Source organism: Cynocephalus volans, chromosome 1, assembly GCF_027409185.1.
Source record: "Cynocephalus volans isolate mCynVol1 chromosome 1, mCynVol1.pri, whole genome shotgun sequence".
NCBI classification, from domain to species: domain Eukaryota; kingdom Metazoa; phylum Chordata; class Mammalia; order Dermoptera; family Cynocephalidae; genus Cynocephalus; species Cynocephalus volans.
This window is the reverse complement of record NC_084460.1, coordinates 40,433,919-40,458,121: the sequence shown is the minus strand read 5'-3', so window position 1 is coordinate 40,458,121 and position 24,203 is coordinate 40,433,919. Positions and strand designations below refer to the sequence as shown.

At 51.4% G+C, this 24,203-nt stretch overlaps 2 protein-coding genes across 4 annotated transcripts; one reads left to right on the top strand and one right to left on the bottom strand.

Annotated features, from left to right (window-relative positions):
• Positions 1–3,053: 3,053 nt before the first annotated feature.
• RBPJL (recombination signal binding protein for immunoglobulin kappa J region like) lies at positions 3,054–12,704 on the bottom strand. Its single transcript, XM_063092950.1, has 12 exons — positions 12,683–12,704; positions 11,410–11,518; positions 9,994–10,119; positions 8,664–8,734; positions 8,365–8,480; positions 7,928–8,102; positions 5,845–5,982; positions 5,318–5,427; positions 4,912–5,064; positions 3,826–3,981; positions 3,597–3,700; positions 3,054–3,486 (listed from the first exon to the last, which is right to left on the bottom strand). Exons 1-12 carry the CDS (start codon positions 12,702–12,704, stop codon positions 3,213–3,215), a joined length of 1,554 nt encoding a protein of 517 aa, XP_062949020.1. The 3' UTR covers positions 3,054–3,212.
• A 1,375-nt stretch (positions 12,705–14,079) lies between these two features.
• On the top strand, positions 14,080–23,964 carry MATN4 (matrilin 4). Of its 3 annotated transcripts, XM_063110978.1 has the most exons (9): positions 14,080–14,158; positions 15,041–15,610; positions 18,270–18,392; positions 18,493–18,615; positions 18,699–18,821; positions 20,808–21,221; positions 21,318–21,470; positions 23,718–23,825; positions 23,906–23,964. In XM_063110978.1, the coding sequence occupies exons 1-9, from the start codon at positions 14,080–14,082 to the stop codon at positions 23,962–23,964; spliced, it is 1,752 nt and encodes a 583-aa protein (XP_062967048.1). The 3 variants fall into 3 exon arrangements, with proteins under 3 accessions (XP_062967048.1, XP_062967057.1, XP_062967067.1); XM_063110987.1 differs by lacking the exon at positions 18,270–18,392; XM_063110997.1 differs by lacking the exons at positions 18,270–18,392; positions 18,493–18,615.
• The last annotated feature ends 239 nt before the right edge of the window (positions 23,965–24,203 follow it).

Sequence of the window (24,203 nt, the reverse complement as noted above, 5' to 3'; positions counted from 1 at the left end):
GGCTCTGCCATCAATCTGCTGTGACTTTTTCCTCCTCTCTTGAAGCCTCAGTTTCCCCATCTATAAAATGAGGAGGAAAAATGCAACGAGTGTCAACCATGACTGCTCACTAAAAGCACATGGGAGAGTGTGCAAACAAATTTTTTTTTTTTAAAAGATAACTGGTAAGGGGATCTTAACCCTTGACTTGGTGTTGTCAGCACCACGCTCACCCAGTGAGCAAACCGGCCATCCCTACATGGGATCTGAACCCATGGCCTTGGTGTTAGCACCACACTCTCCCGAGTGAGCCACAGGCCAGCCCGTGCAAGCAATTTAGATGCCTGGGTTCCACCCTCAGAGATTTTAATCTAACAGATCGGTGGTGTGGCCTGGATATCAAATTTTTATAGGTTGGCAGATGATTCTAATGTGAAGACTAAATAAATCCGTAAATGGGTTTTAGAGTGTTTTGAAATTCCACGGAAGGAAGCAGAATTGTGTATATAAACTCCCAAAGGATCCTGAGAGCATGAAAAAGTTAAGAGGACCTTTAAGGAACCTAACAGGTTTTTTTTAACTATAAATAAAATGAAAACTCAAAGCTTAGGAGGGATACAGTGCCACCTGCTGGTTTCACTTTGCATGTGTAGTATCCAAACACCTGCCAATGCAATGCAATGCAATTTATTATTTAGTAAGAGTGCCAACTCAATGTGCAAGGCATTTTGATGTGTCCCTAGGACACAGAGAGATAGAGCTCCTTTTCACATGAAATTCACAAGCTAGAAGGGACAATGGGAATGTACATAAAGCCCTTTGATCCAAAGTGTGTGGTGACAGGGTCCCAGCAAGGTTCTGTGGTAATACAAGATGGAAGCCAAGGGCCAGGGCTGGCTTCATGGGCATTCAACTTGTGTGTTTAGAAGGACTCTGCAATTGATTTCATCATCTCCTGCCTTGAAAGTTTCAGTAATTTTTGGACAAGGAGCTATACATTTTCATTTTGCTCTGGGCCCACAAATTATCTAGCTGGTTCTACCTGAGGAGTTGGGGACATTTTGAAGGAGGTGACATCTGACCTGGGTCTGGAAGTCAGGGCAGTAGTGGAGACAGAGGAAAGGAGGAAGCATATTCTAGTCTGGAAGGAAAGGTGCAGTCCTTAGGCTTTGGTGACTGGGTGGTGTGTGGGGGAAGGAGACAGAAGATCAGCTGCTGTGAAGGGAGTGGAGAGAGAAGAAAGTTCGATGTTAGATGGAGTCAGGCTCAAGTACCAGGAGGACCTCCAAGGACAGGTCCAGCAGCTGGAATTCAGAAGACAGGCCAGAGCTGAAGCTTTGTGGTCACAGACCTCCAGGTGGGTACCTGGGTGGGACCAACAGTTATGGTCCCCTAAGAGGGGTGAAGAAGACAGAGCTGCACAGCTGGGCCTGGGCTTTCAGTGCAAACTAAGTTCTTGGTTTTCAGGACTCCTGCCTTGGGGGATGGAAGAAGAAGCTCTTGAGCCCAGGGCTGGATGGGCCCTTGAGCCCAACTCCCCATATGATATGCTATAAAATTCCTTTTAGCTTCCTTATGAGTGGCTTCCTGCTTCAACACCAGCATGGGGACAGCGAGCTCAAACTCTCCTGACCAGGCACTCATTTGGGGGACATTTCCCATTCAACTCATTCTGTGTATTCCTCAGCCAGGATTCACCTTCAGGGGCCACAAGGGGAATTTAAAAAGCTTTCCCCCCGTCCCTCTCAGTAGGTTTCAGCCTGCTGATGGCAGATAATAGATCTTAGTCAAGACTTTGGGGAGCCAAAAGAGCAAACCCTATTTCCTCCCCTCTGGGAAAATGTCAGCTTCTTCTTTCTCATGGTTCTTTCCATGTTCTGGGGGAGGAATTTTACAGGAAACCAGCTCTTTATCAGAAGGTCAAGGAAGAGCCCAGGGGGTTAGGGCCTAGAACCCACATTTTAGACTAGTTCTCCCCATTGTGCACCACTGGAGGCTAGTACTGGTAGCTGGCACCTGTGATGTCTGTGTCCTTGGTTCTAGTAGCCCAAGCCAGGATCCTGCCTGGTTTTGTTTTGCTTCCCTGTGAAGTACAGACTAGACAGAGGATGGGTCGGCTGATCAAGGCTGGATTGAGATTAGGTCCGTGGAACCCATGCAGGAAAGCCCTCCAGGAGTGCTGCTTGGAGTTGTCTTAGAAAGGCTTTGCTCTGAAGGGATCCTGTGTTCACCTCTGGGCCCAGGGTGCATCCTTGCTTGAGATAGGGGGATAACTATTAGGGTAACTCATCCCCAAAGCTGACACATAGCCCCCTGGAAAGGGACAGGGGCTCAGGGATGCCAGCTGACTCTGAATACCATTCCTCCTCTAGAAGGGGTCAAAAAGGTAGCTCTCTGCTCCATCAGACTTGTGGTCCCTTTTTCTTGGCAGGTGCCCTTTTCTGTGTGTGAGGGGGCGAAGGTACACTGGGGCACCTCCGTCCTTGGGGAGGTGGGTCATACAGATCAGATTCTGCCTTGGATAGGGGTTGATTCTAGTACAGAGGAAGAATTACTGATCGCCAGGACTGCATCCTACTGGGCGTGTGGGAGAAGGAACTAGGGTGACAGTTGTGCTTGTGTCCCAGGACTGGACCCAGTGCTCCAAGTGGGACCTGGTACTCTAGGAAGACCCAGTGCTCTAGGTGGGACCTGATGCCCCAGGTAAGACCGAAAGCTCCAGGCAAGACCCAGTGCTCCAGGTGGGACCTAGTGTTCCAGCTGAGATCTAGTAGTCTGAAGAGACCCAATGCTCCAGGTGTGATTGGCGCTCCAGTTCGGATCTAGGACCTTGTGCTCCAGGGTAAGCTGGCCATGCCTCAGGAGCCTGTGCCCATGCCTGGGTGTGTGAATCTATGAGTTTTCTCTTCAAGAGGAGGTACAGATGCTTGGGGGGTAAATGCCCCGGACTTGGCTCCTCAGAGTGTGTGAAATTGTGTGTGAGACACAAGGGGGAGCCAGAGAGAGACAAAGACGTAGGGATAGGGACGCACAAATATACCTACAGACGGAAGTTACTAGGACAGAGAGAGAGAGAGAGAGAGAGAGATTGACTTATTTAGAGGCAGTGAGAAGAGACAAGGACAGGGACACCCACACACTGGACATAAGAGGGCATCACTGGGTTCTGTCTTCATGTACGTATAAGGACGAGTGAGTGACCCGTGCCCGGGTGGGGACCTCGGTGGCGGGCGCTACGTCTGGATGAAGAGGTGGAAGTTGGTGCGCGTGAACTCGTGGTGGATGCTCTCGAGGAGCGCGTCGGCGTCGGTAGCCAGCTCGGGGGTGCCGGGGGACCCTAGCCGCGCGCTGTACTCGGGGGTGTAGGTGAAGGAGAAGGCGCTGTGGTAGAAGAGCCCGTCGGCGCGCACCAGGCTCACAGGCACCGTGATGGGAGTGCGCAGCCAGCGCCAGTCACTGCCGAAGGCGGACACGTCGGGCACCACACACACCAGGGACCGCGGGCTCCTGGGGGTCGCGCACAGGGGTTAAAGCTGCAGCGACTCTGATGACATGTACCCCCAACCCCACTCGCTCCTCGGGGCCAAGGGAGGCTGCCTTCCCCACCCTATCCATACCTGTACATGGTTTCTGCCTCCACGTCCCCGAACCACACCTTAAGTCCCGCGTGGAAGTTCTCTCCGTGGAGCTCCAGCGTGGCCACGTCGCCCCCGCCGCTCAGCTGGGGGAGGGTGGGATCAGGTGGTGTGGGGGAGGGGCGACCAGGATCCTCTCTCACCGGCACTCTTCTCCCCCGGTGCAGGAAGGGTCCACGCCCTCCCATTGCCTCCCAGCGCCCGGATTCACCTCGAGGGTGCTGATGAGGGGCACCGGAGTGACCGGCTCCCGCGTACATGCCAGGCTGGTGCTGAAGCAGAATTCCACCGACTCAGTGCCGATGATAGTCCAGCAAGAGCTGTCGTTGAGCAGAGCCCTGTTGGCCTCCTTGGGGCAGGGAGAGGCCTGGGAGGAGACCAGAGGCGATGGGGCTTCAGATGGGGGCCCCCAGTGTGGGGGACCCAGCACAGTGCCTGGGCTTCCGTATTAGGCCGAACCGGGTTCCAGTCCCAGGCTCTGCAGTTTACCTACCGTGAGCTTGGACACGACCCTTAAGTTCTCTCACTTAGAGTTAAATATGCTCGTTGGACTAGCTGTTTGTTATCTAATGGTCTTATTTTCTTAGGATTCTAGAATTCCATTTTTTAACATTGTGCAGTTCTATTCCCTAACATTCTATAATTTTTCATATTCTGTGGAGTAGAATATTGCTGAATAATAATAATTGTTATTTTCTACATATTATGATTCTATCTCCTAATAGTCTATTGTAGTATTCTTTTTTTTTTTTTTTTTTTAAAGATGACTGGTAAGGGAATCTTAACCCTTGACTTGGTGTTGTCAGCACCACGCTCACCCAGTGAGCTAACCGGCCATCCGTATATGGGATCCGAACCTGTGGCCTTGGTGTTATCAGCACCACACTCTCCCGAGTGAGCCACAGGCCAGCCCTTATAGTATTCTTTTGGGTGTAATATTACTTTATAATACTTATTATTTTCCACATTCTACAATTCTATGTCTTAACATTCTATGATTCTAATGGTCTTTGCTCAATAATACTCAATACTATTACCTACTATGATTTTTATATGCATTCTACAATTTTATATCCCAACATTCTATGATTCTAATATTCTTTGCAAAGGAGTATTGCTCAGTAATATTATCTTTCTACCTTTTATATTTGTCCTTATAGTCCATGACTCTAACATTCCATGGGAGGCATATTGCTCAGTAAGTAGCAACCATCACAATGATGATAATCTTACATTCTATGGTTCTCTGTGTTCTCACTTTATAGGATGCTTGGTGCTAGTATTCTCTGCTTCTCACCTGGAATTGCACCACTTTCTCTGTGGCAAGGCATAAGTACGTGCCACCCCCTTCTGGAGGACCACCTGGAAACTGGAATGCACACTTGTGCAGTTGGGAGATGGGTTCATCCACATCAAGGAGTGCACACTGTTTGGCTACTTTGCGGATGATCTGCAACAGAAGGGTAGTAGGAAGAGAGGTGGTAAGGTCCCTTGGTGCCCCGAGGCTGCCCTTCCAGCCAGCTGTCTGCTACTCTAATAGCCATGTGGGCACTGCCCCTTGACCTCTGCCCAGTCCCACAAAGCACTGAATATCCTCAGAAAGAGAACCGGTGTCCTCATGCCTTGGGGCCTCATCCTCCAGCCCTTCCCATGTGGGCCATACCCTCTGCATGTACCTGGGGGTATACTCTCCCTTCCCATACCATAGGAGGCAGTGTGATGCCGGTGACAGTGCAGACGAGCTGCACCAGGGAGCCATAGCGGATGTAGCCCTCTCGAGGTGGGAAGTCCCCTTGGGAACAGTGCCCATCAGCTGGAGGGTGAAAGAAAGGAAGGAACAAGGGTTTAGGGGGCCCCAAACTTCTGCCCCACATCCTACCTTCTTGCCTCTGGCTCCACCTCACATCACACACGGACCGTGGGAGAAGGGTTTGGTGCTCACAGGAGCAGCTAAGACTGAAGTTCTAATCCTGGAGAGGTCACTTGTGGCCGTCTGACATGTCTGCCCCTTGGGGCAGGCAGCTTAGCTGATATGAGGGAAAAGGGCATAGATATTGGAGTCAGAACAACTTGGATCAGTCTCCGATTCACTGGGATCATGGGCAAGTCTTTCTGTGTTTCTGAGCCTCAGTTACACGGGGCAAAGTCACCTTCCTTGAGGAGTTGCGGTGAAGACTAAATAAGCTAATGCATATGAAGTGCCCAGCCCCGGGCCTGCCAATGTGATTACCCAGGTGCAATGTGAAGGCAGCCCACTGTCTCGCACTGGCCACGAAGGCCCCGTTCTCCACAGAGAGGTAGCGCGTAGAGACCGTCTGAGATCGCAGGCGGTTGAAGAGGGAGACTTTTGAGCCCGAGGAAATGCATACTGTGAGGGAAGGCAGAATCAATGCCCTGGCCTGGCTTGGTGACTTGGGATTGCCAGATAATTTCCAATCCTCTGTCCTCTGTGCCAGCCTGGCTAATATGCCCGCTGGCCTAGACACACTGGGCACTGATATTTCACAGCTATTTATCTACTACCTGCTGTAGTCCTGCTTCTGTATCTTTACCTGCTCCTTTCTGCTACCTGGGCATCCTTCAGTTCAACCAGCAGAATTTTATCAAGTAGTCATTAAGTGCCTACTTTGTGGCAGACACTGTGTTGGGTACTGGGTGCCAAAGGGTGAATTAAGACCCAGCTTTGCTCTGGAAGAGTTCACAGTCTCGGAGGGAAGTCCGTGGGACATAAATATAAAATTTCAATGTGATGTGGTGAGGGCTAAGTGAAGGAGGCCTTCTTACAGGAGGGCATATGCTCAGCTGTGGGGCAGGAAGTAGGTGGGAGTTGCACAGGAGGCTGCATAAGCAAAGACCATGTGGTGGGAAAGAGTACTACAGTATTTCTAGGGCTTGACATCTCTTCCAGACTATTGCACATACTCAGAGCCACAAGTTTTGTTTTCTCATTGGACTTTGACCACTTGGGGAGATAGCACTGGGTGGGTCATTTCCCTCTCTCCTCTCACGGTGCTGGACATACTATAGTTGCTCAGTTTATATTTAGTCCAAGTTCCCGTCCATTGAATTACAGCTAGCATTGAGTGTGTGTAGGCACTTTTCTAAAGACTTCAGGTGTATTAGCTCATTTGATTCTCTCAACAGCCCTCTGATGTAGATAATATTATGTCCATTTAAGAAAGCAACATGCTCAAGATCTGCAGCTAGTAAGTGGCAGAGCCAGGAGCCCAGGATGCCAGCCTCCAGAATCTGTGCTCTTAGCCATTACACTATACCACTTACCCCTTCCTGGACCTTTCCTGATACCAAGAGCCAGCCAGAACACTGCCTGGATCTGAGACATTCTACCTCTTTTTGTTTGTTTTGGAGGCTGGCTGGTATAGGAATTGAACTCTGGACCTTGGTGTTAGCAGCACCACACTTTAACCAACTGAGCTAACTGGCCAGCTCATCTACCAGGTTTTTAACAGAGAGAAAGTAAGGGTGGTGGAGGAGCAGGAGCTGGGCACCAGAGTCACATTGACTCAAGTTCACTTCCTAGCTGGGCCACTTCCTAGCTGGGCAATCTTAGCCAAGTCCGCTGTAATGTGATAGGCCCAAATATTTCTTAAATGAATGGGTGAATGTTCCAAACCTCATTTGCCTTATCGATGACATAGGAACGATGATAGTACCTACCTCTCAGGGACATGGTTGGCATCAAATAGGATACAAGTAATTGCTCGCAAGAATGTCCCCTCCCACCCCACCCCTTTATCTTACCTCCCAGTGATGGTAGTGGTGGTGGTGTCATTGTTACTCAAGCTTTTTTTTTTTTTTTTTTTTTTTTTTCGTATTCTTAGAGCCCCCAGCCCTGGGATTTGCCACTTGACATTCAGGACAGTACTTATCTCAAATCATCTCTTTGATCCGCTATGTGTGTGCTTTCCTCTGTTTTATAGGGATCAAGTACCTAGCACAGAGTCAAGCATAAAGCAAGCACTCCATGACTATTTTTAACTGAATTTCCTCGCCCATTCATCGTCACTTTTAATCTGCTCCTAGTTCAGCACCTGCCGGCCGTTTTTGTCTGCTCTGGGCTTCCGACTCCCACCCTCAAGCCTGGCATTTGTCCGTCCCTTTCCTCTCCGCTTTTGCGGCTCTAAATCTTCCTTTCCCCGGGCCTAAGCCGCACCCACTCCCCCAGACTCCACCCCCCTCATTCTGACCCCACTCCTATAAACCCAGGCCTCCCCCGCCTCCCCGCTCCAGCAGCTCTTGACTTGGTTGCACCTCGCCTCCCTGCCCTGCGGTCGGGCCCCGCCCCCGCTCACGATCAGTATTTTTCAGCGACTGCTTCTTCTGCGAGGGCTTCGAGATGACCTTGATGAGGCGGCTGTGGAAGGTGCCCAGCTCCCGGCCCCCCGGGAGCACGAGCCGCAGCACCAGTCGGAAGTGCTTCCTCTTGTCTGCGTCCGAGATGTAGAGGGTCTTGGCGCTTCCGAATTCCTACGGGGCTCGCGGGGATGGGGCCGTCTCATCCCAGCCCTCCGCCCCGCCGGGGGTAACCAGCCGGTTATCTGACGTCCGCCCCGTCGGAGGGGACAGGCCCGCTCCACGACCCGGGCTCTAGGGCTCGGCCTCAAGGCAGAAGCCCGGCCTCCCTTCCCTGCCTATCTCGTGGCTTCCAGAGGGGAGTAAAGGAGCCCTGCTTTCCAAAGGAGAGGCAGGTATGGAAGCAGGAGTCGGACCCCCTTCCATGCCCTCTCACCCTGGAATCCGGCTGTTCCTCGAAATTCAACTTCTGAGTCTCGGCGGCGCTGCCGGACGCGCCATCCAGTCCCATGTAACCGCAGACCGTGGGCCCCGTCTCCCCTGGCTGGTGGGCTGGAAAGGGACGCGAGATGGCCCTGGAAGGACTCAGGAAGGATTCAGTGCCGGGCAAGCTTAGTTCTTGCCGCCAGAGGGCGCGGCGAGACTGCTCCTGCGAACCGCCCCGCTCCCAGGCCCTACGCGGCGTGGTCTGACCTACGGAGGCAGATGGTCTCCGGCACTTGAGTGTTCCCTCACCTTGACCATGCACTGGCTTCACCCTCCAGCCGGGACCGGCGAGGTAGACACAGGGTGGAGGGCAGAAGAACCTGCGGAGACATGTGAATGCTGGACTCGTATATCCATCTCCACCTGACTGTCTTGTCAGCACCTCAAGGGACCACAAGCCCCACAGAAACCTTGATTCCTCCTCCCCCTCTTCTCAGGCTTCTCCATGACCGGTAAACTCCATCAACATCCAGCCTTTCTTCTTTTCACACTCCTCATTCAATCCATCAGTGAGCCCTGTCTGCTCTACCTTCAAAACCTATCTAGAATCAACTGGCTTCTTACTACCTCCACCTTAGTGGCAACCGTCCCCAGAGTCACTTTTTGCCTGGGCCACTGCATCAGCCTTCCTTCCATCTGGTCTCCCTGTTTCCACTCTCCCCTTCAACTTGTTTTTCACATAGCAGCCAGAGTGCTTTTTTAAAATCATGAGTCAAATCATGTTACTCCTCTTCTTAAAATATTCCACTGACTTAAAAGTCAAAGTCCTCACATGATGTGGCCCCTGCTTACCTCTCCAACTTATTTCTGACACCTTCTCCCTCCTCTAATTCCAGCCATTCTGACTTCTTTTGTACCTAGAACAGGCCCAGTTGGAACAGCCTCAAGGTCTTTAGCATTTTCTGATCCTTCTAACTGGAACACGCTTTCCCCAGATTTTCTCATGTCTTGGCTCCATTTTAACATTCAAGTCTCAGTTCAGATGTCACTTCCTAAATGGCATTTTAAGCTAAAATACCCTCGCCCTCTTCAGTTTTTGTCACATTACCCTGTTCTACTTTCCTTCTAGTTCTCATCATAATCTGGAAATATCTTGTTTATTGATTTGTGTGGAGTTTACTGTGTTGTCCACACTAGAGTGAAAATGCCACAAAGGTAGGGACTGTATCTGTCTTGTTCAGCTGTGTGCCCTGTGCCCACAGAGCCTGGCACACGAAAGCACTCAGTTTTTTGTTTTTTGGTTTTTTTGGCGGCTGGCCTGTACAGGGATCCAAATTCTTGACCTCGGTGTTATCAACGCAACCCTCTAAACAACTGAGCTAACTAGTCAGACTACAGTTGTTGAATGAATGAATAAATGGGTGAGAGACTGAATGGATGGGGATGGGAGATTCACAGGGAAGTTCTGCTAGCACCAAAGTGGGGGCTAGTAGTGGCTGGGGGAGAAGGCCCCTGCTGGCCCAATAGCTGAAGTCTCAGCCCTGAGACCTACCCTTGGGTCTAGATGAGGCTAAATGGACAGAAGAGTGTACAGGGCTGAAGGCTGCAGAGACCTGGGAGGAGCTGCTGAGGCACCTACCTCTTCTCATTTCCATATGATTTCTGGGCCACCTTGGCATGCAGGATCCGCACTGTCTGCTCGCACTGTTGCTGCAGGCACCTGCGCACACCTTCTCTCAGGATGGTGGCATGCTCTGGGGATGACCTGGGAGTAGCGGCAGGCCATCCGGCCCACAGCAGGGAGAGTCAAGGGGCAAAGTGACACAGAGTCTGACCACTCAGGTTGAGTGAAATGAAGCAGGGAATGGGACCGGTCTATATTTTGCCCCTCAGGGTCAGCAGGGAGAAGTTTTAGGCAAAGGAGGGGACTTGGGTGCAAGGTGTGGGCTAAATACTTGGATTGTGCAGTGCTTAATGAGGCCTGCATGGAGCCCACCAGGACCACCCAGGTGCCACTCTATGGGTCTGGCTTCAGGCCCATTGCAGCCTGAGGCCTTAGGAAGACGCTGCTGTCATACAAAGGCTGCACTTGTGCTGGGCCTGGGATGGAGACAAGGTAATGTGAGGGCTGACAGAATTGGTATTGGTTAAGTTTCCCCACCCCAGGGGAATGGCAGCAGGGGAACAGCCTTTGTTGGATCTCCTGCCCAGAGCACTCTCTCTCTTCCTGCAGGCAGATGCCTGCAAACATGAAAGGGCCCCAAAGCCATGTTCCCAGGAGGGGTCTGAGGCCAAAGCAACACTCTCCCCCTTTTTCCATGAGAAGGGGACTGTTGCTGTGTGTCTTCTCTTGACTACAAGGAATCAAGGCCGATTACATTGGCCCTGCGAGTGTGAGCCAGGCAGAGCCTAGAGGCCTGGTGGCTTCTCAGCCTGGGGGTTTTGACGGGTGTGGGTGAGTGGGCCCGAAGCCTGCATAATTTCAAGGATCATGTAAAGGAGTCCACGTAAAGGAGTCCGTGGTGGTAGAGGTTTGTGGGACTAGGAGGCTGGGATCCATGGAGAGCCAGGAACTAAGAGCCATGAACTTCTGAGCCCTTTACCCTCTTGACAGGGGCCTCTCCTCAGTCCTGGAAGGGACAGTTGAGGGCAAGAGTTGGTCTGCGCCCTCGGAAGCCAAAGCCGAAGCCGAGCCAGGCAGTCGGCGGCCGGAGCCAGGACCGCTCCGCCCGTGGGACTCTCCTGGGAAAGTGTCTCTAGGCTTCCAATGCATTCCGGCTGAGGAGAGTGTCGCCGTCCCAGTCTCCAGCTGTAGCGGAATTCCCGCCCCGCAGTTACCATCTGCGGCCCCAAGGGTGGCAGGAGCGGGGGGCGCCGCGCTCGCCCCGCCCCAGCCCTCGGAGGAAGGGAGGTTGGATGTCTCCCTGCCGGTGGGAGGGGTCGCTGTTCGCGCTCCCCCTCCCCACCCGCCAGCCTGAGTTAAATGCGGCCGCCGCCTCTGCTTGCTCCAGCTGCCTGGCAGTCCCCACCTAGGGCACGCTGCCCACGCAGTTACCTGGTCCAACTGCCCGGGAGGTTCCGCCCGTCGGCTCCGCTCTGCAGCCGCGCCTCCAAGCTGTCCGGCAAGCTCAGGTGAGTCAAAGGGCCCGGGGGCGCTGAGGGGTCTGCAGGGGAGCAGGCAGGCGTCAAGCCAGACCGACCAGGCGACCGTATTTAACGGCGGATGCACCACCTACGGTGGCCCCAACTGACCTGCAGTGACCTTCACCACTTCTGAAGGGTCCTTTCCAAATTGAGCCCCCACCAGGAAGGCCGCACAAATGGGGTCCCTCCAGGGACTTCCAGGAACGTCCCCAAGGTGTTCATTCCTCGGCCAACTCTTGACGAATTGTTTACAGACCTACTCTCCCGCCCCCGCCGCCCCCCGCCCCCCGGGCATCTCCAAATTTTTCTCTTTAACACAAGGATTAACCCCTCAGAGGAGTCCTGGGTTCTCCTGGCAGCCCTGCCACCGAGTTTCTGTGTGACCTTAGGTGAGACAATACCCTCTCTGGTCCTAATTCTTTCCTCAGTAGAATAAAGGGGTTGGAAAGGCGATAAACTTGAGGCAGTTGCTATTTCGACTTTTTAGGATTCCTAGGGTGGTGGTAGGGCCAAGTGAGATGTTGGCTCAGGCCAGGAGCAGGACATTAATCAAGATCTGGGGGCCCAGAGGCCCCTGCGGGTAGGCACCCTGCGGGTGGCAAAGGCCCCTCGTGCCCTTACCCCCATGCTACCCAGGGGGGCTGGCCTCAGCCATGGCCCAAGCTAGAGAAGGCATTCCCCACCCTCCCACCTCCACCAGCAGCTGGCGCATCTCGCTTAGTCTCCCTCCTCCCGCCCTCGGGCCTTGCCAGAGGGATTTTTATTCCTCTACCAGGCCTAGAAGACGAAGGCGGAGAGAAATCCGGGACGGGAAGGCCTCCTGGAGGGAGCGGCAGGCACCCGACCTTGCTGAGAATAGGTCTATTCACGGAGCTGGAGGGCGGGGCTGCGGGCGGGTGAGGGGCGGCTGGCCTTCTCTGCCAAGACACAGCCGCAGAAAAATGGCTAACCAGCCCCAGCGTGGGGGCGGGGGTAAGGAATGCAAGGAAAAGAGGTTTGGTGACTCCTAGGCCCCAGGGGCCAGGCAGCTCAGGAGGAAGTGGAGCCGGGAGTCCCAGGCTCTAGTCCTGCCTTCGCAGCCCGGCGGGCCGGCTTCTTGGGCCTCAGTGTTCCCATCCGTACAGTGGGGTCCTTAGTGATTTTCAAGGGGCGTCGCCGGGGGCCGCGGGAGGGTGAGTGCTCACCTGCTGTCCCCACAGGGTCCATGGCCGCGCTCCGAGGCCAGGCCGCTCATTCGCCGCCCTCTAGGCACGTCCAGTGCCGTCGTCCCCGGAACCTTGTACACCCTGGTCCCTGGCCCTCGCGCAGGATATCACCTGTCCAGGCCTTATCACCAAGGCCCCGGGGCTCCCGGCCTCCTGTTTGCTCTGGGCAGGGGCACCTGCTGGGCAGATGTGGGCTTCCCACGGCCACCTTACCGTCGCAGCCAGACCCGGGCAGGCGCCCCCTGGCGGCCTCTCCTCAGAGCCGTCGGGAAACGGAGGCGCCAAGCCGCGGGTGCTGGTGCATGGTGGGTCTTGGCACTCACTGGCCCACCCCACTCCCACTCAACCCCGAGAACAGGCGCGGCCCTTCCCCGCCGCCTGCGGTTGGGCGGTGCATGTCTGTGCTTGTGCGTGTATATGAGTCGGGAGTGGTCCCAAGGACAGTCACACAGAAGCTCCTTGTGTGCGGAGGGGAGGGGGCCGAGGTGGGGAATGGCTTCCGTCTGCAGAGCTTCGCCTCGCGGGAGAAGAGGGCACCGAACACTGGCTCACAGAACCAGATGGGTGTAGAACTGTATCCTGGCGGAGCCACTTTCTTGCCTCACGACTTTGGGTACCAGAGCTGAACTTCTCTAAGCTTCAGTTTTCTCATCTGTATCATGGGAAAAATAACAGCCTTAGTCTCAGAATTGTAGAGATGATTAAATGCCACAATGCATGAAAAGCATTTAACACTATGCCTGGCATTTGGCAAAAGCTTTTTTCTTCTTAAATTTTGTATATATTTTTTATTTTTTTTCTTCTTTTAAAACAGTTTTAATTGTATATATTTGTGGGGTACAGTTCTATTGTTTTAATACATGCATATATTGTACAATGATTCACTTAGGCTAGATAGCATGTCCATAACCTAAACATTTATCCTTTCTTTGTGGTGATTATGGCCAAGATCCTCTTTTCCAGCTACTTAGAAATATACAATGTAATATTGTTAAGTCTAGGCCTAGAATGCCAGAACTTATTCTTCCTGTCTACCTATAACTTTGTACCTGTTATACATTTTGTATATTCTTATCTACTTTTTATTTATTTACTATTCTGCAGTTCTACAAAGCGTCTCTTGTGTTTCCCAGCAATCCCACTGGGATGAAAGTTTTTAAAATTATGAAACATTTCAAACATACATAAAAAAGAGAGACATTAGCAAAATAAACTCATCACTCTCTCCCCCCCTCCAGGTGCTCATCACCCAGAATAAGAGCCCTGGAAATACTGGGCCTTAATAAGAGCCCTGTAAATACTGAGCCCTGTAAATACTGCTTTACTATTTTCCTTCCCCATCCAGGCTCTGACACCTTTCTCTGTCCCCAAGCAAAATGAAGGTACTTCTTTGCTTGCCACTGACCATGCTGCTGCTGCTTTTCCAGCCCTGGGAAACCCAGCTTCAGTTCTCAGGTGAGCTGGGGCCCAGCCCTCACCTGTGGGAGGAGGGGAGCAGAAGCAGGGTCTCCATCTGCAGCCAGGTAGGCCTCCTGGGGAAAGAAAAGCCAGGGCTTTGGAACATACCAGGCTGGGTTTGAGTTCCCCACTTCACCTCTCTGAGCCCCGGTTTCTTCATCTGTAGGATGTGGTTTAGTTTTGGGCTTATGCAGAACTGCCCATTTGGTGTTCGATTTTGAAAAATTAATTGAAAATGTAAAAAAAAAAAAAATCAGGAGATTTCACAGGAGAATCCTAATTTTGGACTTCTCTTGAAAAATCCAAGCATCTGCTAACAGCCAGTCCACATGGCCACGTGGCAACATTTGTCTGTAGCTGCCCACTTTTGGGTGTCCATGGTCCTAACCCAACCAGTTCACTCACTCATGTTGCCTGCCTGGCCCCTATAGGCATTTGAGTTTGCAACATCTCCTCCTGCCCGCCCCCTCCCCCAATAGATAACTTCCCAAAATAGCCCTCAGAGCTGTAGGATGGGGGGTTGGGAAATGTCCTAGCCCAGGTCTTAAAATGCTGGATGAGTGAAGGTATCTAATCTGCGTTTGCTGGTTTATTTATTTACTTTTGACCGGTAAGGGGATCGCAACTCTTCGCACAGTGTGGTCCGCATCACGCTCAGCCAGTGAGCTCACGGGCCATCCCTTTATAGGATCCGAACCCGTGGCCTCAGCGCTACCAGTGCCGCACTCTCCCGAGTGAGCCACGGGGCCAGCCTGCTAGGTTCATTCTGTGCTAGGTGCTGTTGTGCCGGGATAACACCATTTCCCCTGGGTTTCTCTGGGGTCACCTTAGACATGAGGCTTTGTTGGACTAGGAAAGTCCTCCCTGATCTCCCTGCAGGTCCCAGGTGCCATGCTGGGCCCCTGGATTTGGTATTCGTGATTGACAGCTCCCGTAGTGTGCGCCCCTTCGAGTTCGAGACGATGCGGCAGTTTCTGGTGGGCCTCCTCCGCCACTTGGACGTGGGGCCCAACGCCACGCGCGTAGGCGTGATCCAGTATTCGAGTCAAGTGCAGAGCGTCTTCCCGCTTGGTGCCTTCTCACACCGCGAGGACATGGAGCGAGCCATCCGTGCCCTGGTGCCACTGGCACAGGGCACCATGACCGGGCTGGCAATCCAGTACGCCATGAACGTGGCCTTCAGCGTGGCCGAGGGCGCCCGTCCACTGGAGGAGCACGTGCCACGCGTCGCTGTCATCGTGACCGATGGGCGGCCACAGGATCGCGTAGCCGAGGTGGCAGCGCAGGCGCGTGCTCGTGGCATTGAAATTTATGCTGTGGGGGTGCAGCGTGCAGACGTGGGCTCTCTGCGCACCATGGCGTCGCCCCCTCTGGACGAGCACGTGTTCCTCGTTGAGTCCTTCGACCTTATTCAGGAGTTTGGCCTGCAGTTCCAGGGCCGGCTGTGTGGTGAGTTAGGGGGGTGCTAGAGTGAGGCTTAGACTCTCCAGCTGCTCGGATTCCCATTCCCCTCACAGTAAATCCCATCCCATCAGGCGTGGCCCTGCGGGATTCCAGCTTTACTCTGCTCACCAGGTAGAGTCCAATTGCTCCAGCCTACTGCAGATTGTGTCATATTCCAGCTGTGGCCACTTTTGCTTAGGCTCCGTCCACAAGGAGCAACATTTAGCTTGCCCTGCCCACCAGGATGAGCTAGCTGTTGTGGTTTACCACAGGCTTACTGTCAAACTCCAATACCAGCCCCCTGAACACAAAGAAGCCCTGCCCCTTAAAGCTGAGGGGAAGCGCCTGCTTCAGTCATTCCCCGCCCACATGGGCATGACTCCTCCCACTTTCATCTTAACTCCTCCTACAAAGGCTGCAAGATCTGTTTTAGTCACATTTTGAGTTATTCTTCCAGCCTTGATTTAGCACCTCTTCACCTCCCTACCCCACCCTACCCCCTGTGTAGTCCTGCCCTATCCCACTGACACATCTAGTCAGGGGCCCCCTCTTGTGGGCCCGATCACAGGGGCTACCCAAACCCTATTCTTTCCCAGAGCCCTCTCCCGTGGACTGGCCCTTCTCAAATGAGTTCATGTCCCACCTAAGGCCATACTTGAGGATGGTGCCTGCTTCTGAGCCCATCCCCATCCAGCTATCGCTTGTTGGAGGCTTCTGTCCATCTGTCCCCTGCCGATTCTAGTTCTATGTATCCTCAGGGAAGAACCTGTGTGCTGAGGGGGGACACGGCTGCCAACACCGATGTGTCAACGCCCTGGGCACATTCCACTGTGCCTGCAACCCTGGCTACAAGTTAGCAGCAGATAACAAGAGCTGTTTGGGTGAGAGCTACCCCTGCCCTGCAATTTCACTGCTCCTGAACCTTCTTTGGCTCCTCATTGCCCCAGCATCAGACAGATGAGTCTGGAAGGGCCTTTGGAAGTAAAAGCCCACCTCGTTCATGTTACAAGCCTAAGAAAGAGGAGGTATTTCCTGGGGTCACATAAGTCCTTGGTGGACCAAAGTTAGAAATCTTGACCCTGCAGTTAAGTGGGCTTTCTACCTCTTTTTTCCCCTTTTTTTCAGGCCAGCCTCCTTCCTGGCTCCAACGCACCTCTCAAACTTGTTTGTCTTCTCACAAGCACATCCTTAGAGTTTCTGTTATTTAGACATTATTGGGGGGTCTTCAGTTGGGTGGATCTCCGCCACTTGCTGCTCATTCCTGCCTCTGCACCTCAGCTCTTTCTGTGCTGCTCACCCGGGCCCTCCTTGCCATTCCTCTCTGCCTCTGCAAATCTTTCAAGATCTGGTTTTTCATTTCCACCTTCTGAAAGCTATGGTGCACAATGCCTTGCTTACATAATTGGGTTTTTCTTTTTGGTGTGAATGTGAATCTAGTCCTGTGATCATAGTTGCAGCTCTCATTTACTGAGTGCCAAGTTAGTATCAGGCATTGTGTTAGGAGCATTACACGTGCTATCTCTCAGCCTCACAACAACCTGGGAAAGAGGTCATGTGATCCCAATAACCCAGATGTCAGCTGGGGTTTTCTTGTTTCTAAAACTTAAAAAGGTCGGCTTGAACTCCATGTAATGACCATGAAAATCAAATCTCTCCCCAAGATCTCTGGGAATTACCCCAAGGACTGACATTCTGGTGGTCACCTCTTGCTGTGAGCTGATGCTTAATTCATTTGATATATGGGTCCTTTGTCTTTTTTTCAGCCCCACAATGCTGTTATTGTCCTGTGCATGTATATCAGCCTCTTGTTTGGTTTACACACGTGTGCACACCAGGGCCTGTATGTGTTCGTGTAAGTGTTCATATGTCCCTTTTACTAAAGATGGGAGTAAACAGAAGTATGAGTTACATCTAAATAGCTAAACATACACACATACACAAGAAAAAAACTCATTATAATTGAATATTGGACACTCTTGTTTCTAAAAGTCCTTAGTCAGACCACAACAGGGGGTTTTTCACTGGCGGTGTCAACCCACAGAGTTTCTCATTTTCACACCATCTCTCTTATTCTCTTTTTGCCTCTCTTCACCCCCATCTCTTTTCCAAGAAGCCCAAATTGTCACTTTTTTGTACAGGGTAATACTCCTCTCTCCTGTCCCTATTCCACAGCTCAGCTCATGGCCTTCTTTGCACATCCAAACTGTCCAGATGCTCAACAGGGCCAATAGGTCTCCACCCTCCTTAGAAGGAAGTTGTAAATAACAATTGCTCTCTTCCATTATATTCCCATTTTGCAGATGGGGAAAAGGAGGCTCAGATAGGTAAAGTGGCTGAGACTGGTCCTGCCCTGTAAGTCAGTGAGCATCTGGCGAACAGGGGGCCTACAACTGCACGTTCTCGTTCTTATGCCTGGCTCAGTAGTGGGCATGCTGGCTCTCGGATGCACCTAGGGTTTGAGTTGGGAGGGTCACCTGGCCCCATAGGAAGAAGGCTTATTTTTATGGAAATTATAGATGCCTGGGTACCACTGCAGACGAATTAAGTCAGGATATTTGGGGTTGGGCCCAGGAATAGATATTTTTTTAAAAGCTCCTCGAGTGGTTGTTCTGCCAGGGCTGAGAAGTACAGCCCTGGGCAAAGACTGATTTCATCTCTTCTTCAGCCATTGACCTGTGTGCTGAAGGGACCCATGGCTGTGAGCACCACTGCGTCAATTCCCGGGGCTTCTATTTCTGTCGCTGCCAAGCTGGCTTTATACTGCAGCAAGACCAGAGGAGCTGCAGGGGTGAGTAAGCTCCCTCACCCCCCAAAACCAGCACCCTGGACTGAGGCTTCTGATGGCTCCAATCAAAGGTGACATCTTGCTGTTTCTTCCTTCCCACCAGCCATTGACCATTGCAGCTTCGGGAACCACAGCTGCCAGCATGAGTGTGTTAGTACCCTTGGTGGGCCACAATGCGGCTGCAGAGAGGGCCATGACTTGCTGCCCGATGGGAGGAGCTGTCAGAGTGAGGCGGGGTCTCCTACATTTGTGCAGAGGGGTAGGGACGCTTAGCTGGTGGAGTCCACCCTGACCGGTCTCTTCTTTCAGTCCGGGACCTTTGCAATGGTGTGGACCATGGCTGTGAATTCCAATGTGTGAGTGAGGGCCTCTCCTACCGCTGCCTGTGCCCTGAGGGGCGGCAACTGCAGGCAGATGGCAAGAGCTGCAACCGTGAGTGATAGGTGGGAGGGTGTTCTGCTTGCTTCTGCCCCATTGCCCACATTCTGAGCATTCCTGTCTTTGCTGTTGTTGTGACCCAAGGATGTGGTGTGAATGTGTGTGTGTTGGCGTGGGGTTATGTTGGAGGATATGCCATGCCCTGCCTCCCCTCAATCCTCTACCCTGCTGCCAAGGTTAATTTAAAAAATACGTATTTGATCACATTTGTCCTTTGCTCATAATCCTTCTGTGGCTCATCCGTGCCTACAGAATAAAGATCACATGTCTTATCCCTGAGTTTTTCAAATGATGGGTATAACCACATTAGTGGATAATGAAATCAAATTAGTGTGTTATAACCAGTGTTGAAAAAAAGAAAAGAATGGAAGAGAAAATAGAGTTTATTGCATGCAGTTAGTGTTTCATGAAACTTAAATATAGCTATATGTGAACATATGAAGTGTGTCATTTTGTATTAACATTACTGTTGTTATTATTATTATTATTATTTTTACTGTGGGTTGTGGTCAAAATTTTGAAACCACCACCTTAGCTCATTGCAATCTAGCTTCAGCCAACCACATCAGCCTGTCTCCTGCCACACTTGAACATTTGAGTCATACTGGCCTGCCCCTTCCTGGATGTGTCCAGAGCTTCCCAGCTCCCATGCCTCTGCACATGCCATTGCCCACTTTCTAGAATGTCCCTTCCTGCTTTGGCAAACTCCTACTTATCCTGGAGACTGTCTTTGTCCATTCAGACTGCTATAACAAAGTACTGTAGACTGGGTGGCTTAAACAACATTTATTTCTCACAGTTCTGGTGGCTGGGAAGTCCAAGATCAAGGAGCCAGCAGATATGATCTCTGGTAGGGCCCATTTTCTTGTTCATAGAGGACAGTCTTCTCACTGTGTCCTCACATGGAAGAAAGAGGAAGCAAGCTCTCTCCAACTCTTATAAGGAAACTAATCCCATTCATGATCGCTCTACCCTCATGACCTCGTCTAGTCCTACTTACCTCCTAAAGACACTACCTTCTAATGTCATCACATTAGGGGGTGGGTTTCAACATATGAATTTTGGGAGACACAATCATTCAGTCCATAACAAAGAGCAAATTGCATGTCACCACCTTCATGTAGCCTTTCTTAACAATTCTAGGAAGAATGAAATATTCCTACCTTTGGTTCCCTGTATACCCCTCTCTTCTAGCACTTTCCTTGACTGTAGCATATGGCATACCTAACTTGCTTTGCTCTATTCTGGCTTCCTTATGGATCAGGATTGTTTTATTTATTGATGAACCCATTTCAAGGTCTAGCGAAGTCCTTGGCTCAGAACAGGGGAGGTAACATTGTAGAGTGATTAGGAGCATGGGCTTGGAGTCAGACAGACCTGGCTTCAAGTCCTGGCACAGTTAGCTGTATCGAATCTGAGGCAAAGCACTTTATCCTTCAGAACCTCAGACTACAGAAAGTGGGGATAATACTGAAAGTTGTTGGGAGGACTGAGAATTTATACAGGTAGTTGAAAAATTTCATGGAAAAATGGAATTAAAATATGAATCTTTCCATGAACTTTTTGAAGACCTCTTGTATAGCAACACCTAGCTCAGTGCTTGGCACATGGTAAGCTGTCAGTAAATAACGTTTTTGTTATTACTATTATTAATACTGGTACAGTGCTTAGAATTGTGCCTAATATGTCGTATATGATCAATAAATGGTAGCTGTTGTGCTTATTCTTGTTGTTATTAGTATTTTAAAAGATGCTTTTAGTAGGTGCCCCGTTTGTGTGAAGCACTCAATAAATGTCAAGGGTGATGATATAATGATGATGATGGTGATGATTCTTATTTAGCACACTCTCAGGCATAGCAAGGACTCAGTAAATGGTATCTGTTATACAGTAAACGATTATATTGCGAATGAAGGACTAGATGGATAGATAGATGCTGCTAGTCAGGGACCCTCCATCCAAGCCCTTCTCACTGTGCAGGGTGCCGGGAAGGCCATGTGGACCTTGTACTGCTTGTGGATGGCTCCAAGAGCGTGCGCCCGCAGAACTTTGAGCTGGTGAAGCGCTTCGTGAACCAGATCGTGGACTTTCTGGACGTGTCCCCCGAGGGCACGCGCGTGGGGCTGGTGCAGTTCTCGAGCCGCGTGCGTACCGAGTTCCCGCTGGGCCGCTACGGCACCGCAGCCGAGGTGAAACAGGCGGTGCTGGCGGTGGAGTACATGGAGCGCGGTACCATGACAGGACTGGCGCTGCGCCACATGGTGGAGCACAGTTTCTCAGAGGCGCAGGGCGCGCGGCCCCGTGCCCTCAACGTGCCTCGTGTCGGCTTGGTCTTCACTGACGGACGCTCACAGGATGACATCTCGGTGTGGGCAGCACGCGCCAAGGAGGAAGGTGGGCTTTGCGTGGGACAGACTGGGTTGGGGTTGGACATGGGGGGAAGCACCTTTCCCGAGGCCCAGGACACCCTCTGAGTCCCCCGGCATGCAGGCATCGTCATGTACGCCGTGGGCGTGGGCAAGGCGGTAGGGGAGGAGCTGCGCCAGATTGCCTCAGAGCCGGCGGAGCTGCACGTGTCTTACTCCCCGGACTTCAGCACCATGACGCATCTGCTGGAGAACCTCAAAGGCAGCATCTGCCCCGGTGAGCACATCTCGCCTGGGCCTCCTCCCCTTCTCTCCACTGCCCAGCCTCTGATATCTCCAGTTCTTGTTCACCCCACCCCCACCCCTTTGTAGAGTTGTAGCCAAGGGATGGGCTCACTACACAGAGCCTTGTTATTTAAAGCGAGGTCCGCTGGACCAGCAGCAGGATGGTCACCTGGTAGCTTGTTGGAGCTGAAGCATTTCCCTTGCTCTCCAGACCTAATGAATTAGAGTTTGCACTTTAACAAGACCCTCAGGTGATTTGTAAGTATATTAGTCTGAGAAGCACTAGACTAGGCTACCTGTCCTCCAGATTACTGAATGTTCAGAATAGTTTGGGAACTTTTTAAAAAGGCACACCAGACTCAGCATTTGTAAGTGAAATCATAGCATATATTATTTGAACTTGTTGGAATTCAACTTTATGGACTTGGCAAAGTGGCAGGACTGAGCATGTTTTAAGTACTCAAACACATGTATATTTTTGGACAACCTAGGCCATAGATGAAATTCACCTACTAGGAAAAAGGTGCCAACTCTAACTGTGGAGGAGAAGCAGCCTGTTGAACCATGTGTAGTGTGCTGTATAGGTGGTATGGAGAATTTCTCAAGGGCAATTTTTACCATAGGGTCTTTAGGCTGTAATCCAGGCTTAAGTTGTGACTATTTTTTCAGATTATCAAGCTTCACCTGCAGAGATAGAGCTGGGTAGAGCTTTGGTAGAGCTGGGCTGGGCATAGACCGCCTGTAGTTTTTTTATATATATACATATGTGTGTGTATATATGTATATATGTGTGTGTGTACCTGTATACATATATACACACACATTTTAATCTATTTACCTCTTTTTCTCTCTCTCTCTCCAGGGTAATTCTAATAATTGGCCAGGGTATTGTGATTAGCTGTTAGATGGCACTGGATTAGCTGTTCTTTCAGGGCCCTTCCCGTCCTTACTCTATGTCCCCTGCAGTGTGACTTTGGACAGCTCACTTAACCTGCACCCCTCTCTTAAGTTTTGTCTTCTGTATAACAGGGGAGGGTGGCTGCCCAAGGTTGCCTCCTGCTCTAGAATTCTAAGAGAAGGCTGGGCTCTGTTGTTGAGATCTTCACTAACTGGCTGTGTGACCCTGGGAAGACCCTCCCCTCTTTCTGACCCTTGGTTTTTCTGTCCATGACGTTAGGGTTTATTATTTTATATATTGCTAAAAAAAACGGGTGCCAAATTTAATTGTAAGACTTTCTTTCTTTTCTTTTTCTTTTTTTTTTCTTCAGAGATGTTAAAATGTGTGGGGAGATAGAGTTGGGTCAGTGGTCCTTAAACATTAGTCTGCATCTGAGTCACCCGGAGGGTTTTTAAAAACACGATTTTCTGGGCTCCAATTCCAGATTTTCTGATTCAATAGGCCTGTGTGGGATCTAGTACTTTGCATTTCTGACAAATTCCTAGGTGATGCTGGTGCTGTTGGTCCAGCAACAACTCTTTGAAAACTGCTGGTCTAGTTGAAATGCACTCTAAAGTGTTTACTTGTGCCAGTCAGTATTCTAGATCTGTGCTTTCCAATAAGGTAAGTAGTAGCTGCCTGTGCTTACTTAATTAAAATTTTAAAATTTAATTTTTCGGTTGCACTAGCCACATTTCAAGTGTTAAGTAGCCACATGTGGCTTGTGACTACTGCATTGGAGAGAGCAGATATAGAACATGTCCATCATTGCACAGTTTCATCTGGAGAGTGCTGCTCTGAACTCTTTCTACTCAAAGCGTGGCCCACAGAGCAGCAGCATCAGCATCACTTGGGAGCTTATTAGAAATGTGGATTCTCAGCTCCTTCCCTATTCTGAATCACAATCGGTATTTAACAAGCTCTGTTGATGATTCCAATGAGCATTAAAGTTTGAGAAACACTCTTGTAAGTTGTAACACACACACACACACACACACACACACACACACACACACACACACACACACACACACACACACACACACACACACACACACACCATTGAATTCTTGCAACCACCAAGGAATAGGTTCTCTCATATTCATTGTACAGATGGGGAAAGTGAGGCTTAGGAAAGTTAAGTGCGTTTTCCAATCCTATAGCTACTTGGCTGGAACTCAGCCCCGGTCTGTCTGAATCCAAAGCCCATACACTCAATCACAGGTAAATCCGAGTGCTAAGGCCGGGCCGGCTTGGCCTCCGTTTCTCATTCTCCTGTGTCTGTCTGTGCCTGGCTTGCAGAGGAGGGCATCAGCGCCGGGACAGAGCTCCGAAGCCCGTGCGAATGCGAAAGCCTCGTGGAGTTCCAGGGCCGCACGCTGGGGGCGCTCGAGAGCCTGACGCAGGACCATATCCTTTGGGTCTGAGGGCATTAGCTGGAGGGGGTGAAGGGACCCCCGCGAACCCCAACGGCTTCCTTAACCGCTCACTGGCCCAGCTGACGGCGCGCCTGGAGGATCTGGAGAACCAGCTGGCCAAGCAGAAGTGAGGGCCGCTGGTGGCCAGAGCCGGGCTGGGGCGCGGCCCCGCGGACTGCGCCCCTCGCGCGCCGTCGGGGCGCCCGCTCCGGGTAGGACCTGTGTCCTTCGGGCTTGGGCTGTCGCGGAGGAGGCGCTGGCGGGCTCCCAGCGCTGCGCTCGAGCTGGCCTCGCCTGGACCAGCAGCTGGACTGTGGAGAAGGGATGGCCCTGGGTGGGAGGCGCGCGCCAGACCCGTAGGCCCTCGCCA

Excerpts from the sequence above, each read along its gene's own strand:
- RBPJL (XM_063092950.1), bottom strand. The coding sequence starts at position 12,704 with ATGGACCCTGTGGGGACAGCAG. Across the intron at positions 8,103-8,364 it reads AGGAACAGCCGGATTCCAGG|GAATTCGGAAGCGCCAAGAC; the intron begins GTGAGAGGGCAT and ends CGAGCCCCGTAG. Across the intron at positions 5,065-5,317 it reads GCATCACACTGCCTCCTATG|ATCATCCGCAAAGTAGCCAA; the intron begins GTATGGGAAGGG and ends CTTCTGTTGCAG.
- MATN4 (XM_063110978.1), top strand. The coding sequence starts at position 14,080 with ATGAAGGTACTTCTTTGCTTGCCACTGACCATGCTGCTGCTGCTTTTC. Across the intron at positions 14,159-15,040 it reads AACCCAGCTTCAGTTCTCAG|GTCCCAGGTGCCATGCTGGG; the intron begins GTGAGCTGGGGC and ends ATCTCCCTGCAG. Across the intron at positions 15,611-18,269 it reads GTTCCAGGGCCGGCTGTGTG|CCATTGACCTGTGTGCTGAA; the intron begins GTGAGTTAGGGG and ends TCTCTTCTTCAG.